This window comes from Pteropus alecto, unplaced genomic scaffold (assembly GCF_000325575.1).
Source record: "Pteropus alecto unplaced genomic scaffold, ASM32557v1 scaffold196, whole genome shotgun sequence".
Classification (NCBI taxonomy): Eukaryota; Metazoa; Chordata; class Mammalia; order Chiroptera; family Pteropodidae; genus Pteropus; species Pteropus alecto.
In genome coordinates this window covers 2,524,376-2,540,995 of record NW_006439717.1, presented here as the reverse complement: position 1 = coordinate 2,540,995, position 16,620 = coordinate 2,524,376, and the positions used below count along the sequence as shown (strand labels likewise).

Genomic DNA, 16,620 nt, shown 5'->3' with positions numbered 1-16,620 from the left:
AAGACAGATTCTCGTTCAGACTGTGGGCTAATATAGCTATCTGAATAATACCCTACATTTTGCTGGGGTTTTTTTCTGAGAAGTATAAGCAATCTGAATAAAATGTCCCAGGGTCTCAAGGACTTCTGAGCCTGCCGTCACCAGACACTTGCCTGAAACCAAAGCAGTGACATGCTAAGTGATGGACTTGGTGCTGTCAGTTCAGCCCCAGCTTTCATTTCCTTAAAGGTAATAACAAAACAGTGTGCTTGACTTTGCCATAATGTTTTAATTTCCATTTATGTCACCATTCTCTATGTGGCACCACTATAAGCATGAAGCATGAAAATGGCACCTGTCTAGGAGGCAGTGAGGTGCCCAGTGTTAGGGGTGGGCAGAGAGCAGGGGCAGGAGGACCTGGGCTACATCCAGACCCTGCTACTTCCTAGCTGACTGGCCTGGGGCAAAACCCGACCCTCTAGGAAGCCTTTTCCCTCATTTCATATTCCTCTTGGAGACAGGAATATCTACCCTGCAGGATGGTTAAAAATGGACATATGATGTCTGGAACATAGACTCCCAATAAATGAAAGCAATAATTATTATTGTCGATTTTGTAAAAGAGTTAATACATTTAAAGGGCTCAGAATAGTATACTCAGTAAGTGTTCGTTATTATTGTGATCCAAGGGAACCCAGATGCCTTGTCAATTTGGGATCTTCAGCCCTCACAGAGGTAATGCTATGTATCTGGCTATTATGCCTGATTAAGAAAAGGCAGAAGGGTTGGTATTTTCAGAAAGATTTTGACATGATTTAACAAGTTAGTTCAGTCTCTGAAAGGGAAGTGAAATTAGATGATCTGCATCTTAGAAACAGCAAAGACTGCAGGTTAGAAAATGGGGTGGAAGAAGAAAAGAACATATGTGGGAAGATAAATTAGGAAGCCACAGTAAGATTTCAGATTCAAACTAAGGTGGAAACTGTAGGAAGAGAAGTGGACTTGAGCAGAGAAGATAGAATCTACTCTGCTTCCGGTGGATGAAGGCAAGGAAGGAATCACAGATGATCTTGCAATTTCTGTCGTGGAGCAACTAAGTGAATATTGACTTCACTTACTGAAAAGAGGAACGAGCTTGAGGAATAAGATAATTAGTCTTGAATTTATTTTAAATTGGATCCTGGCACAGTCACAGAGTTTATTCAATCAGCAACAAAGAGACATTTCTTTATTCTCAGCTATTTTTGTCATGTATTTTAAAACTACTTGATGATTTAACTAGCATGCATCACCAAGAATAAATGCATATATAGAAAATAAACACAGAGTCTTTTGTCCTGAGACCAAAATATAAGGTGACTGTTAGGCGTCACTTAGAAATCATGACTAAGAAAATAGAATACTGACATATGGGTCAAAGATTTACAGTTAGAGGTTAATTAAACTGGTAAACATCAGATTCAGAGAAGTGAAAGTAATTTATAATTCTCCATCTTCATTTATTTAAATATATTTCAGAGATTCTACAATGAAATATATTAAGGAAAGAATTATCCTAAAGGTAAAAGAAAGGAAGGCAATGAGAAAATAACCAGTAACATTATTTGTGCAAATAATTTGGAAAAATATTCTAAGCCTGGTATTTTACCAGAAGAATGAGGACAGTGTTACACAACTGATTTATAAAACGAATGATGCAATTTGGGTCAATCATTTTATTTACAAAGCAAATATTCATCTGAAAAGAGTCTGACCGGAAGCCACTGTTTACAGTGTTATTTTCAGTCATTTTCAGTAAAATTTTAAAAATCCTATTTAGAAACAGAAGAGATACCCTAACTTAGGCCATAATTGCATCTCCAGCATTGAATAATCCTCTGTTTCAGTGTTTTTCCCTCACTGACTGTGAGCTCCTGAACACAGAGACCATGTTTCACTCAACCTCATATCCTGGGGTTCAACCACTGGGTTTGGCCGATGGAAGCACTGAGTGAGAGTTCATCTGATGAAGGCAGAAAGGAAGAGTAGTGGGCATCAAAAACATTAAGCAAGTTCCACCTCCCTGGACAAAGCAACTTCATTTCAGGAATTTAGCAATTAATATCATTTAAAATATTGGAACTTATTCTTTATAAATGTTGTATAACCGAGTTTCAGAGAGATTTGAAAATGAAAATCATTGCATCCATAATCTCTCCATGCAAATATATGTAGGTTAGCATTTTGATTTTAGCAAAAAATAATGTTATCATGGTTAGAATTAATTTATAATGCCACTTATAAGCATGCTGTTTTTTGAAATATCCAAATTTTAAAAGCTGACAATGCTGCAAATAGCACTTTCAAATATGACAAGTTGGAAATAAAAAGGCATTTTAAAAAGAAATTTTAAAAATGTAGATTGTGGTGGCTCTATGGCTTAGTTGGTTAATGTGTCTGTCTCATAAAAATGCAGATCATGAATGTGAAAGGTAAAGGAAGACTCTTTGCCACCCTCTCTGATTAGGAAAGAGATGATGCTACTAGCATATTTCTGGGCTACGATGAAGCTTCTTTATTTTTGTATAGTTTATGCTAACGTGGATTGAAAAAAGGAAAATTTGTTGCAACTAATAAATAGCTAAGTCAACTAACTGGTAATATAAAACATAAATAGAGTATCTGAGATGTGGTCATCAAGTGAACTTTAGAAAACTAGATAATGGAATATTATCCAGACTTAAAAAAGAAGGAAATTCCGTCACACACTACAACATGTACGAACTTTGAGAACATTATGCTAAGTGAAATAAGCCAGTCACAAAAAGACAAATACTGTATGATTCCCTTCTACGAGGTGTCTAAAGCAGTCAAATTCATAGAAACAGAAAGTAGAATGTGATTACGAAGGGCTGGGGAGAGGGACAAAGGAAGAGTTGTTGTTTAATGGATGTAGAGTTTCAGATCTGCAAGATGAAAAAGCTCTAGAGGTCTGTTTCACAACGATGTGCATACACTTAACATTACTGAAGTATATACACTTAAAAATCGTTAAGATGGTGAAAGAGATAAAGAAAGAGAGAGAATGGGAATCAGAAAACTAAACCAGTGGTTTGGAGTCTTCTAACAAAATTTAGTATTATTTAGAGGTGAGGGAGTTTGCTAAATAATTCAAGGCCAAATTCTGCTAGGGTATTAAATTATTCTTTCTGAAAAGGCTTATAACCTTTTTTTTTTTTTCCCTTGAAAGTCATGAAATGTGGTTCTGGGACTATGGGCCCAAGACTCAGGAGGTGGGTTCTTAGTCCAACAGCACCTCGCTCCTCAACAGCACCAAAGCTTGCATGCACTGACTTAGCGCAGAATTTAGTTCAGTTATTAAAGTGAACTCATGAGAAGTTTTAATCCCGAGTCTCAATATTCTTCATATACTATCAGAAAAGTATTTGTGCTCCAAAAGAAGCAAATTACTCATATGTGCTTGAAATTGCTAAATGCACGTGTTTTGAAGAGAAATTACCAAGAATATGTAGACTGTTTCAAGTCATACAAGCAAAGAAAACACATATTGTTTTATGATTTGCCAAATTTAGTCCTTTTTTTAAGGTGGCCAGGCATAGATTTTAACACAAACACACACCAGCTGGCTGAAATAAGTTCATTTTTTAAGTAAATATTTAGTGGTTTGATTTCTGGCCCATTTGAAGCACTCTGTTCCAAGAAGATAAGAAAAATAATAGTAATCCTTGAAATAGAAAATGTGGATAAGATGATAGTGGCTTTATAAAGATAAGTTTAAATGGATCTGTGGCTGGAGCTATTAAAGAGTTGTTAATATAAAAAGATACATTATTTTTGCCCTTATATTTAGAATATTTTTTGCTGACTAAAATATTTGGCTTTTATGGGTTTGGTTTTAAACAAATTATGGCTTAAAATAAATTATAAATTTGCAATGGCATTTAGCATACAATAATAGAAACCAAAAGGCAAAACCCAAATCCTGACTAAACACAATTTTTGCCTATTCTGCACCTGCACCTATGTGGCTGAAATAGGCTAGCAAAAAACAAACATCCATGCTGCACACTCTCAGTTCAAATAAAGGCTCCCAGGTTTAAGCGGGTCACCATGCTGCTCAATAATTACAGCCTCTCCCATCTCCTAGGTGAGTATTCCATGTCTTCTTGTTCCTCAAATCTCTGATACCACCTTCCCCAGGTTCACTCTTAGCTGATGACCTTGACCTTGTTGCATATTTCCCTGAGAAAACCCAATCAGGAAAACCCCCACAAGCTGGCACCTCCACACCTACCCTTGCACCAGCATCATGTGCCGGTACTCGGTCTTCCCCCATAGTTTCTCTGGCTGAAACATCCGTGTTCCTGTCCAAAGCCAACTCCTCCACTTGGGCACTAGATCCCACCCCATTCACCAACTCAAGGGACATTGCTCCAGTAATTTCCCCCCCATTCTTCCTGCATCATTTGTTTTTCTCTATTTACGGAATCATTCTCATAAGCAAATAAACATGCTATTACTGTTACTATCATAAAAGAAATTAAAACTCTCTTAACCTCATTTCCCCCTCCAGCTGTTTTCTCATTCTCAGTTTCTCTTTATTATAAAGAGAAACTGAATTTATAGTAAAACTCCTGGACAGTGGTACTGTCTCCAATTCTCCTATTCTCTCTTAACCACTCTAATTAGCCTTTGTCCCCAACATTCTTTCAAGGTCACCAATGTCTTCTGTACTACAGTCAATGGTCAAACATCCTCCTCTACTTATCAATTATCTCTGACACAGACAACCCCTCTTGTGAGTCCCCCCTTGAAACACTTCTGCTCCTGGCTTCCAGAACTTCACACTCCACTAGTTTTCGTCCTGCTTCACTGACTCTTCCATCTCAGTCTCTTTTATGGGTCCCTCCTCATCTCTCTGACCTCCTCCACCCGGAATGCCTCAGGGCTCCGTATTCGGACCTCTTTTCTGCTCTAGCTTCACATTCGCCACTGGTGACAGCATCCAAACCAAATTGTTACCTCTAGTCTCTCCCTTCAGCTCCACACTTGTCTGTCTATCCAAATCCCCATTCAACATCTCAATTCAGATGTGCACAAGGCATTTTCGATGTAACAAGCCCAAAACCAAATAGTTGACCACTCCCCAAACCTGTTTCTCTCAAATTTTCTCCATCTAAGTAAATGGCAACTTCATCCTTCCTGTGGCTCAGGCCAGAAATCATGGAGCTATTTTTGTTTTCTCTCCTTTTCTTATACCTCACCTTCTCTCCTAGAAGATTTTCCTTCAAAATATATCCAGAATCAGACCACTTTTCATTACCCAGATGTCACTTTTAAGAAGAGAGAGTAAAATATTTCAGAGAGATTTAAAATATTTGTATAGAATATTTCTAGTAGAATAGACAAGAAGTCAATGACAGTGTTGCTTCTAGAAGGAAAAATGAGGGATTAGGGAACAAGAAAGGAAGGGAGACTTACTTCTCATTCATGCCCCTTGTACCTTTTGAAGTTTTCTGCCATGTGCATTAAATGCCTTCTCAAAATAAGCAAAATAACTTAAGAATGACAATAACAGCAGTGTGCCTTGTGTGGCCTCCCACTTAGAAGGCAAAGAAGATGACACACTGCACTCAGAAGCGCTCCAGGTCCCTGCACTGCTTCATCAAGGTGACAGTCATTCCAACTCTTTCAGGGCCTCAGTTTTACCATCTGCAAAATAAAGATAATAATTAGAGCTCGCCTTACTTTACGAAGGGAGATCTGCTGTGAGATAGCACATTCTAAGTATAAAGCATTATACATGCGTAAGTTTTCATTACCTTTTGGGAAAAAGCCAAGTTTGGTGGATAATAAAGAAAGCCAGCACACTGAGCTCAGGAACAGGAAATGGGGCCAGAAAATCAATAGTTAACTGTCTCCATGTATCATAATAAGTTCTTGGAAGTAAGAAAATCAGTAGAAAATATGTTGCTTGGTCTTAACTTTATTTTAAAGAGTATAATCAAGATTATCATTTGCATTATTACAATCCCTCTGTTCTCCGGTCTTGTGATGATTATGTGAATTGTAGTCATCCTCCCGTAGATTGCTCTTTTCTTCTCACACTATACAGACTAGCTGGAATCTAAAAAACTGGAAAGATTTGCAACTCATTTACAGAAATGCTAGAATCAAATAATGGCAAATTTTCAGTTATGTAATAGACTACTACGAATTTTAAAATACGAAAGTTATCAGTTGAGTTCTAGATGAAGCCCTGCCTTAAGACACAATAATGACTATATTAAAATTCATGAAAAAAATGCAAAATACCTTGATTTATGGCTATAGATAGGGAATCAAAACAATGTGTAATATGTAGGATTAATTTTTAAGCTGCATATTGAGTAGTTAATGAAGTGAAGTAAAATGACATTTTTCAAGAAAAGACAACCGTGTTGCTTTATAGGCCAGCTTCCCCAAATAGCACAGTATTTAAAAAAAACTGAGGCATAGGGCATGCATTTCAGGGCTGTTCGGAACCTGTTACTCTTGTTAGTTATTTTATACCATTTAATGTAATGGAGAAATGCTCCATCATAAAGTGTTTAAAATATCTATAAAAGGTTCACTGTTTAGGAAAAACTTTTTTAAGCTTCATTTCCTCATTTTTTTTCTTTTTTTTTTCTGATTTATTTCTTCCTTCTCTTTCATCTTGGTATTTACAGGGGAGGTGATATTCCTCCTCCTCCAAATCACATCCTTCCAAACAAAAGCAAAGAAAGCTCCAAGCTTACCTATATCTCATCAATCAGAACAGCACTTCCCTTTCCCACCTCCAGTTACCTGTTGGAATCAGAAAACTGTCCTGGCTTGCCACTCTCTGTGTTTCCCTGACATATTTTTCTGAAGCTGTGGAAAGAGCTATTCTTCCGCTTTGGGGAGGAGCATCACACAAAAATACAGGATTAATTTAATCTAAATTAATTTAAAAAGAGAGCAATCTTCCTCTTATCATTTCCCCACTTCTCTTTTCTCACTTCCCCTTTCTCTCGGCTCACCATCTTTCCCTCCTTCCCCACACTAATAGCTTTTTCTGTTATGAATACACCATATCAGCTAGAGTAATAAGAGCCAAAGGGGCTGAATCGTGAAAACAAAACAAAGTTAGAGTCAATATACGTTACACCCTAATTATTGAGAAATATGAATTGAAAACAAGCTCAGTGCTAAATTCCAGGAAGATGCTATATTTTGGATTTACTAACCATTTTATATTTTCATATTTGCCGATTACTAAAGCTTCAGTCATAGTCTTCCTCTTCCTATTGCAAGAAAGTAAATGCTGACTCGTATTATTTGTGTCAAATGCCACCGGAAATGGCATCCTCTCCCCAGACCTTGGCTCACAAATGTAGCAGCGCCCAGAGGTGAACTTAACTGCCTTGCAGCCCAGGCTCTCTGGACTCTTCGATCTGGTAATCTGATCCACAGCCAAGAAAGGAGTCTGTCTAGGGACGAGATCTAGAATCAACTGAGAGGTACATTTTTAATCACTGGTTACTTTAATGATTAAGTACTTTCCATTTTATTTTAAGCATTAATTTTGCATTTCTGACCAGCCTTTCTTGGCATCCTCATTTCTTGGGCACTTACTGTAGGAAGGAATCACCACCCTAGCCCACTCCACCCCACCTCACTTAACAGCCTGAAGAGACAACCGTTATTTCATGAGAAGGATTGATAAACTACTAAATCTCTAAAGTACCGTGGAAAGAAAAAGTAGGTTGTGAACAAGAAAGGATGCGAAACATCTGTTGTATGTACAATCTTGTATGTTGTGGTTGACCACAAAGGCTTGGCATCAGTTTTGACTCCCAGCTTTGCTTTTTATAAAATGGATGACCTCGAGCAGATGACTCAATCTGCCAAACTTAATTTTCGAATGTGTAAAATGGAGAAAGAAAAAAAAATGAACCAATTTCATAGCATTCTTAAGGGGAATAAATAAGTAAGCAGGTGAAATGTGTAACGTGCTGTTGGAGAGGGTACTAAATAACATTACCGAATAACCAGTTAAATTCGTGTTACTAAATTAAAAATTTCGTTTAACTGGAAAACTTCCTTAACTACTAAATCCCATTCCCACAAAATGCTGAGGTGGCTCGAAATAACAATAATTAACATTTGTATAGTTTATGGAGCATTTCCTTTGATTTCCCAATTCACTCTAGGATAGGCAGTACTGAGCTGTTGACTTATTTTTGTTCCTGACGGATTAGAGAGAAGCTGAGAGCTCTGCGGGATATGACAATACAAAGAGAAGCTCACAGGTCCAAACTTAGAGCTGAAGCAAGGAAAGCAGGAGTTGGGAAAAGCCTGGTGTCAGAAGTTAGTTCGTGCGTCATTTTCCGAGCATGGAATCTTGTTCGGTCAGCTTGCTCACCTCATGGACCTTGTCCCTTCTCCTGGTCCCAGACCTAGGGTTTAAAACTGGGGAAATCCTCCATCCCACTGATAACATTAGAGCAGTGGGAATCCAGATCTTTTAGATCCCTCTGAGAAACAGTGTAGATGAGAAACAAGGCTGAGACTGGCCCTTAGAATCCCAATTTTAAATTAAAAAACTCTCCCCTCCCACAGAAACACTACTGCACTTAGTATTCAGGTATTACATTGTTAACAACAATGATAAAATAATATCCATTTTAGAAGCTCTCTTGTGTCATCTCCTTAGAGGAACATAGGGATCATCTCTCCCATTTAAGGATGAAAACAGGTGAAATGAGCACTGGGGGTGACAGAAACTCCAGCCTGCTGATTCAGCTTAATGTTTGCTGGTTAAATGGGCTTTTGTGGCCATTCTCGGAGACAGAATTTTCAGAATCCAACCTGTTCATCAGTTGAAAGCAATTTAGTCATTATTAGCTCTCCATTGCCCTTCCTTTTCAACCACGGAGACTTTTTATTTCCACCATTGGTTAGAATCTAGAGTAGTCAGCATAAATATAAAAATTTTGAAACACGAATATAATTTAGTGTAGCACTGAGTTTTCCATTTACACATTAATAGAAATTAGCTTAGTATGATGCAAATTGACCTAAGTTGACTTCATACCTTCTCTCTTTTCTCAAGAAAAATTTAAAGCTGTGCACAAAACATTGTTTTGTTTTTGAACAGAGAATAAAAAGGAAAACAACATGCAAATATTTTTTCTAGATAAGACTATTTTTTTTCCTCTTAATTTCAACAGATATTTATAGCTAAATTTAAAAGCTCAGACTCTGGAACCATATTTCCTCCTAAAGGAACAACAACAACAAAAAGTCTTAAACGTACCTAATCAATCAGAAGATTCACTGTCAGTAACAGACTGCTTCTGCCTTCTCCCGCTGAACGACCTTGGGCTATTTACATAACCTCTTCCAAGCCTCAGTTTATTCATCCACAAAATTAAGATAATAATAGTTCCTACCTCATTATATTGGGAGAAGAGACTAGGCCTGGCACAGAGTAAATGTTCAATGAATGCTATTATGCATAAAATACTGGGCTGTGAGGAGTACAAGGATGGGTGAAATCCACTTTTGCCACTCAGAACTGGTATATACTAGGGTAGAAAGAGACTTGGGCAGTTAATTATAGTACAAAACAGAACCACGTAATAAATAGAGGCATCTGCTAGATGAAGGAGAGATTTTTCTGTCTAGGAAAATAGAGAAGGCTCGCAGACAGAATTGCATTTCAACTGGGTTTTAAGGAACCGAATTTCAGTAGAGGAAAGGATTAGGGAACTTTCAATGCTGAGTTGCAGTGCAAACATAAGAGGTGAGAAAAAGCCCTCTGGATATATACAAGCTCTATAGTTCACCCACAGGCTTTGGGGAGATGCATAAAAGGAAAGATCATAGCTGAGGTTAAAGAACAAAGTTTATAAATGCAAAACATTGGAGTTATGCTAGCATATCAAATGAAAGTGAAGATATGAAATTTGAAAACCTAGACGATAAAATTTTATGTGAGAAAACATAAAGTAAAAACAATACCATTTTAGAAAGTGTTTCAGAGTCAAAAATTTTCTTAAAGATTAAGAATAATTTATAGAAAGCAAAAAAGTTAACCGTAAAATCTAAAGCAAAAGTGAAATTGGTCACTGCGCTCAGCTTCCTAAAATATATTGCAACATCTTCCTCTCTAAAGTATATTTTCAAGAATTATATCTTAATTTTTATTGCCAAGAAATAGTTGAACTGTTCTATATCCAAGCTATCATTCGAGGATTTTGATGTTTTCAGAATAATGGAAACAGCCATAGTCGTGAAAAATAAAAATGACTTGATCCAAGCGTTTCAGAAGCAGAGTTTATTTTCACCTCATCACCAGCCAATGCTCTCTGAAAATGCACAGCAAGAATATGCTGCCATCATTCCCACTGAGGACCAATATTTACCTTTAGGAAGATCGTTCAAAGGTCACAAGATTATCTTAGGAATTCAGCCACAATTCGATGGGAAGATAAAAGGGCATCTAGAGAATTTAGAAGTGATAAGAGGCCCACAGAGACTAAATTACTCCTCCCCGCTCCACCCGCCCCACCCCGGAACTTTTTCCTACTCACCTGAATATGTCTGGAACTCTGAAGACAAGTTTGGGCTAGCTAAATTTATTGAGCACTTAAAAATGTCCCAGACCTCACGCTAACGACTTTTCGTATGTTCATTTAATCTTTACTTCTTAAGAAATCTATAGTGTTATTCTGAAGTGCAGAGGGATTACTTAACCTGCCCAAGGTCTCAGAGGCTAGTAAATAGTGGAAAAGGATATAAACCCAGGGGGTTGACTCCAGGGCCCACCCTCTCAGCCACAGTGCTTTAATACCTCAATTCGATCATCTGCATACAAATGGTAATTGGCAAGGGGACCATATAATTTGTTTGCATCTAAACTGGAATGTGGGGGAAGCACTATTAATTATGCTGAGAAAATAAGGGTGAACCATGTGACCATCTTATTGACTGACCCCATGAGCGTGGATGAATTTACCGAGGGAAAGAATGTTGAAGAAAAGAAGAAAGGAGCCGATCAGTGGGCCTTGAGAAAGACTAACTTTTGGGAAATTGCCAGAGAAGGAGAAACTCACAAAGGATACTAGGGGAGGTGAGGCAGGCGACGGAAGGTGTCAGACGCCCCAGCTGTTTTTCAGAGGGGTGTGGTCAGCGATGTCCCTGCCCCCAGAGCTGGGAATGCAATAAGGACCATGAAATGGCCATTGAAAGGAACAACAAGGAAATCACTGGTGATTTACTGACAAACATTTCTTCAGTTTGATGGAGTTGGAAGCCAAAGTAAAGTAAAAAAGGAGTGAGTGGGAGGTGAGGACCCAGAGACAGTCAGAGCAAACAAGTCTTTTTAAGAAGTGGCCTTGAAGGGGAGGCAAAAGATAGGACTGTCCTGGAGGTGGAGTCCAAGAAGTTTCCTTTCTTTTTTTAAAAAAGAAACTAGAATGTGTTTGCATGCTTAAGGAGCCAGCCAGAGGAGCCTGAAGAAGGTGGACTGCATAATCATCCCTTCTCTGGGAGGACATCCTGGAGCAAAAGTCCTGAGGCGATAGGAAGACGAGCCACCTTCACAACGAGGAGGTACAGCTCTGCCATTGTGGGAGAGAAGAAAGGGGAACTTCGGGTTTGAGGATTTGAGGGAGGGAACTAAGCAAGGTGCTTGCTGTCTGTAGACTTGGCTTTTCTCTAGAGCCACCTCAGGGAGGGGTTGCCGTGGCAGAGGGTTAAAGGTGCCTGATGAACGGCAGGCCCTGTATTAGGCCCCGGATAGACTTCAATAGGCTCTCTTTTCATCTTCACTGTTATTCAGTGATGTAAGTGATATTGTCCCTTTATGACCCAAGAGGAAACCGGCTCAGAATGTTGGACAGCCAACCCAAGAGCACACAGCTGTTCAGGGCCAGAATCCTAGTCTGAATTCAGTCTCCTGGAAGTGAAAGCCAGGTCACTGCTTTCTGGTATCTTTTCATTGGTGTTAGAGAGTAATAGGAAATTAGCAAATGTACTTTAAATAATGGTTCGAGACCATAATATGGAAGTTTGTCATAGTCATTACATGATTGAAATCATATTTTGTTTATGTGAATTGATTTGATTTTTTACTTTAAGATAGCCTTGTGTAAAAGGTTTTCTTTTTTAAAAAAAAGGGGGCTATTTGAATAAAGGTCCCATAGTTTATTTTTTGTTTTTATAAGAGAAGTTACTTATATACCAGGTATTCTGAACCCCCACCTCATTCATAAAGGATGCCGTTCTTTCTGCATTTCTTTCTATAGTTCATAGGAAATTTTGTTAGATTATTACTATGGGAAAAATATAGTGACTTAAGGATTTCTAAACTTGATAATTTTTAGACTCTTAAAGTGTGTGAAATTCTTGTATTGATATTTTATTCCAAAAGAGTCACAGATTTAAGATGGTGGCCCAGAGGGATGCTACAGACACAAATTGGATTCCTGCCTCCACAAGGAAAACCTGTGGTTAAGTGGAGCCCCGTTTGAAGATCACAAGTGCTGTTTCAATTTTCTATTTATGTCAGTGTATCTGAGGTTCTACACGTGGTATGTGAGGACTAAGTGAATAGCCAAGTTAGAAATATGAGCCACACGTTGGGGTAAGGTTGAGTGACTTAGGGGTGGGGTAGAAGAATCATGATAGTTGTTGGAGGTGTGAGTCAGATTTGCAGAATGACATCTGTCACAGCCCCAGATAGGCACAGGTGTTCTCTAAATTTTTACTGAATTACTTAATGGGCTGCGAAGCTGAGGCCTGTTTTGGAGGTGAGGTTATTCGAGATGGGAATTGGAATTGGTTTCTCCGTTGGCTTTTTGGAAATAATTTTTGTTTCATTATTTACCATGTACTTTCATGTTTGTTTGTTTGTTTGTTTTTAAAATTTTGCTCCTAAAACCACTTTTTAGAATAGTAGGCCTGCATTATTTTCCCCATTTTCAGGTTATGTACAGGAGTGAATGTTAACTGAATTGACTAAAATCATCTCCCATCCACAGGCCATTCATTAAGCTTTCCCAAAGAGAAGTTTGAATTGTTCGCTTTTGTTTTTTCTTTGAAAACTTTACATGAAACGCAGTTTAATTTTTGACAAGTTTAAATTCCACTTAGAAAACTAAGCAAATGCCAAGACATAGATAGCTAAGTTGTAGAGTTAAGTTCATGAAAAATAATTATTTTCTTATTTGTACCATCTATTGTGTTAAAATTTAAGGGGATCTTGTAAAGTTCAAAGTATTGATTTGATCACCAAAAATGCAGTTACAAGGAAATGAACTATTTATATTCTCAGTATAATGTCACATCATTAAGATGGTTAGTCGTATGCAAGGAACTTCTAAACTAGTTACAAGTACTCCCTACAAGTAATCGAAACAACATCTAGTTGTTAGTGATTACTTCTGATTTAAGGCTTCTCTGCAAGGTCTCTGGAGCAACTGGCCTATTAAATGTGTCACTCTTCTTGTAACTAAAGATCAATAAGAAAAGAAAAAAAGATTAGCCTAATTTCTACAACACTTCGATTAATGAAAAACAAATGCTATGTGTTTGGTTTGTGGTAGTTATAAAGCAGTAGTAGTCAATGATTTATAAGTCATGGCTTATGAAACTATTAAAAAATTAATTATCCCTGAACAGAAATCTAAGTAATTTATTATAGTAGTAGCCATTATTAATGCATATTTCTGACAGAGCTTTAGCCAAAAGCCAAATTTTACATTGCAAACAGAAAAACATGGCACTTATAATTACGATTTGAGGAATCATCATGCAACTCTTTTCAAAAACTGGTTTTCATTTGATGTTGGAATCACAGATTGCAATGATCGTCGTATAACCTTCTCTCTCCCCCTTGGCCTTCCCTTACAGGCTTTGGTGCTTCATTTACATACATCAATTCTAGCTGCTAACTCTTCCTTTGATATTTTTACATGTCCACTTCCACAGTTGTCCTCTTGAGAAAAGAGACTGCATTTTTATTCCTACTCCTTCCACCAAGCACCATATCTGGTTCTCAGAGATCTTGAATGAATGAATGAATGAGTGAATGAATGAATGAGGCAATCTATCTATAAAACAGCTACCAAAACTAATAAGTGAGTTTAGCAATTTAGAAGCAAAGAAAGAAGCCTAGGCTAAAAAGACCATTGATCTGTTTTCAAACCTCTTTTTTGTTTCAGTTTTATAGAGAAAAAGAGCTTCGAAAATAGTTACTGACCCTTTTTTTAAGATGAGAGAAGATTTAGCTCTCCCAATTATTCTCTGCTTCCTGCCTTAAAAAAATCCTCCCCCATTTTTTTTGGTTGTGTTTTTTTTTTTAAATGTTTGGCGTCTTAGCTTAAAGATTTCTTTCCCAGAGCGATAGTCCTGAGGGTGTCAATCCTGCTAAATTGTGGTGCTCTTTATCAAGAATTTCATGAATTTCCTTTCACTTTCAGCTTCTCACTGGAATGCTTCTTCCCAGTCATTTTCCCTTCCCTTCTTTTCTGTAGTCTAATCTGCACGTTCCACTGCAGAAGAGCAGTAAGAAATTCTCAGCTGGATATTTTTGCCCCATTTTGGCTCTGAGACCTTGGAGCAGCACCTGAGCGGGTTAAGTTCACTCATCAGGATACAGGGCAGCCAGAACACTTCAAACACCATGAGGCCCAGGTGTAGAGTTTTGTTTTGGTTATTCTAAAATCCAGATCTCTTAAGTTTGCACGTCTCTTGCTTGAGATTACCATATAGGAGGAGAAAAATATACTCTTATTCACACACACCCCACCTCCACCCTCACTCCCTACCCCGCCCCCTCAACACACACACACACACATACACACACACACACGCGTGCACGCGCACACATACACACACACACACACACACAGCCAAATAGATATGAACCACCTCTCCTAGGCAGGCAGAGTAAATGGTTGCCAGCACACCAAAAGACCCTTCTCCTGCCTGTCCCCCTGATAGGAGCCAAACTTTAGGATTCAGACTGGCATGCAAGGGATTCTGGTCTAAAAGAGGTCTCCTACAGAGACAGATCTTGGAGTCAGTGGTTTTAAGTCTTAGCTCCATCACATCAATATCCTTTCCTATAAAAGGGGAATAATAAGAATTATCTTATAAATAGGAAAATATTTGTAAGGCACCTAGCATCCAGTAGCCATTCAATAAATATTAATTTTGTTTTATTCAAAATCTTCCACTTGGATCATCTCATTCGATCTTCACAGAACCCTGCTAGACAAGCAGCATCTTTTTACAGATGGCTAACCTGGTGTTCTGAAACTTGCTCAGTAATAATAAAACTCTTATCATGCTTACTACTTGTCATACATTGTTTTGAACACTTTACATTTAATATTAATATGAAATGGTTACTAAAAGTCTCATTCAATAAATAAGGGAAATTAAGGCAGAGAAAGGCTGAATAACTTGTCCAAGGACAAAGAGATAGCAAACAGAAGAGTTGGGATTGAGACCCAGAGTGTGTGGCTCAAAAAGCAATGTTTTTCATCAGTATGCTTAGGTGCCTCCATGCCCCACTGCTTTTTTAAGTAATGGATTTGACTCACATCTGTGAGTCCAAGTCTAGGGTACTTCACATCCAGAGAAGAAATCCATTAGGCCAAGTTAGCAAAAATAGCACTGAAGGAGACAGCACTAGGTTATCAGATCTGCCAGCCTTGAAAAGAGAACTCTAATGGCAGGGGTTATGTTCAATACCCTAGGGGACTAGGCACAGAATATGACCAGAGTGTCAGCCCACAGAGGAGGGCACACAGAGCTGGTGGCATAGGAACCCTGGTAAAAGGTCTCCCCTGCACCTTTATACTTTGGAGACTTAGGTTTGGGGTAAAGAAATTCTGTTCACAAAGACCCATAAAAGTCCACAGCCCTTGTTCATTCTGTTTTCATGGCACTTAGCACTCTCTACTTTCTGTTACAGTTAGCAATGAATATTTCTGACCTGCTCGTGAAGGAGAAGATCAGGTTTAACTCATTTTATATACCCCATGTGGAGCATTTAGTAGGAGCTTAATAAGTGTGAGTGGGATAAATAAATGATGATAAACAAATGAACATGACCGCACCCCAAAGGGATTTGGAGTTTGCTTTAATTAAGTTTCATTTGTTGCACCACAGTGAGCTAAATCCTATTTTTATGCTTTTTTTTCTGATAGCAAAAAAACATTCGAATGGAGATTCTTTGGGGGAAAAAAAGACAATATTTTCAACTGCTCTCTTAGGGCAACTCTTACAGTCTACCAATTTTCATGTTTTTATTTTTGTACTTATACCCATTTAAAACCACAAATAGTATATAGCTTTTAAAAACTGAATGTTATTTAATAATAGCTATCTACCCACACCTATTAAGATGTTTACTAATGCATAAAAGCCTACGAATTTCAAGCCACAGTGAATTTTAACAGCTTCTGTGTAAGTACGCAGTGAGTGCCATCCTCCTCTCCATCTGAGACGTGTTAGTATTGAAGTATGTTTCTACCTTTTATTCATTAGTGAATATGGCTGTAAATGGCAGCTTGCAACAAACTTCATCTGAAGTTTTGAAGATGAGTTTAACTTTTAACA

General features: G+C 38.0%; 1 protein-coding gene across 19 annotated transcripts in view; it reads left to right on the top strand.

Annotated features, from left to right (window-relative positions):
• Positions 1–16,620, top strand: part of PCED1B (PC-esterase domain containing 1B) — a 145,483-nt gene that overhangs the window by 88,305 nt on the left and 40,558 nt on the right. For 4 of the 19 annotated variants that reach the window (XM_015593185.2, XM_025050242.1, XM_015593186.2 and 1 more), the window contains one exon: positions 11,485–11,601. The exons of 11 other annotated variants lie outside the window; for them this stretch is intronic. In XM_015593185.2, the coding sequence (XP_015448671.1) occupies positions 11,485–11,601 (117 nt within the window). 4 more of the 19 variants (XR_003047784.1, XR_003047786.1, XR_001517329.2 and 1 more) reach the window with 4 other exon arrangements.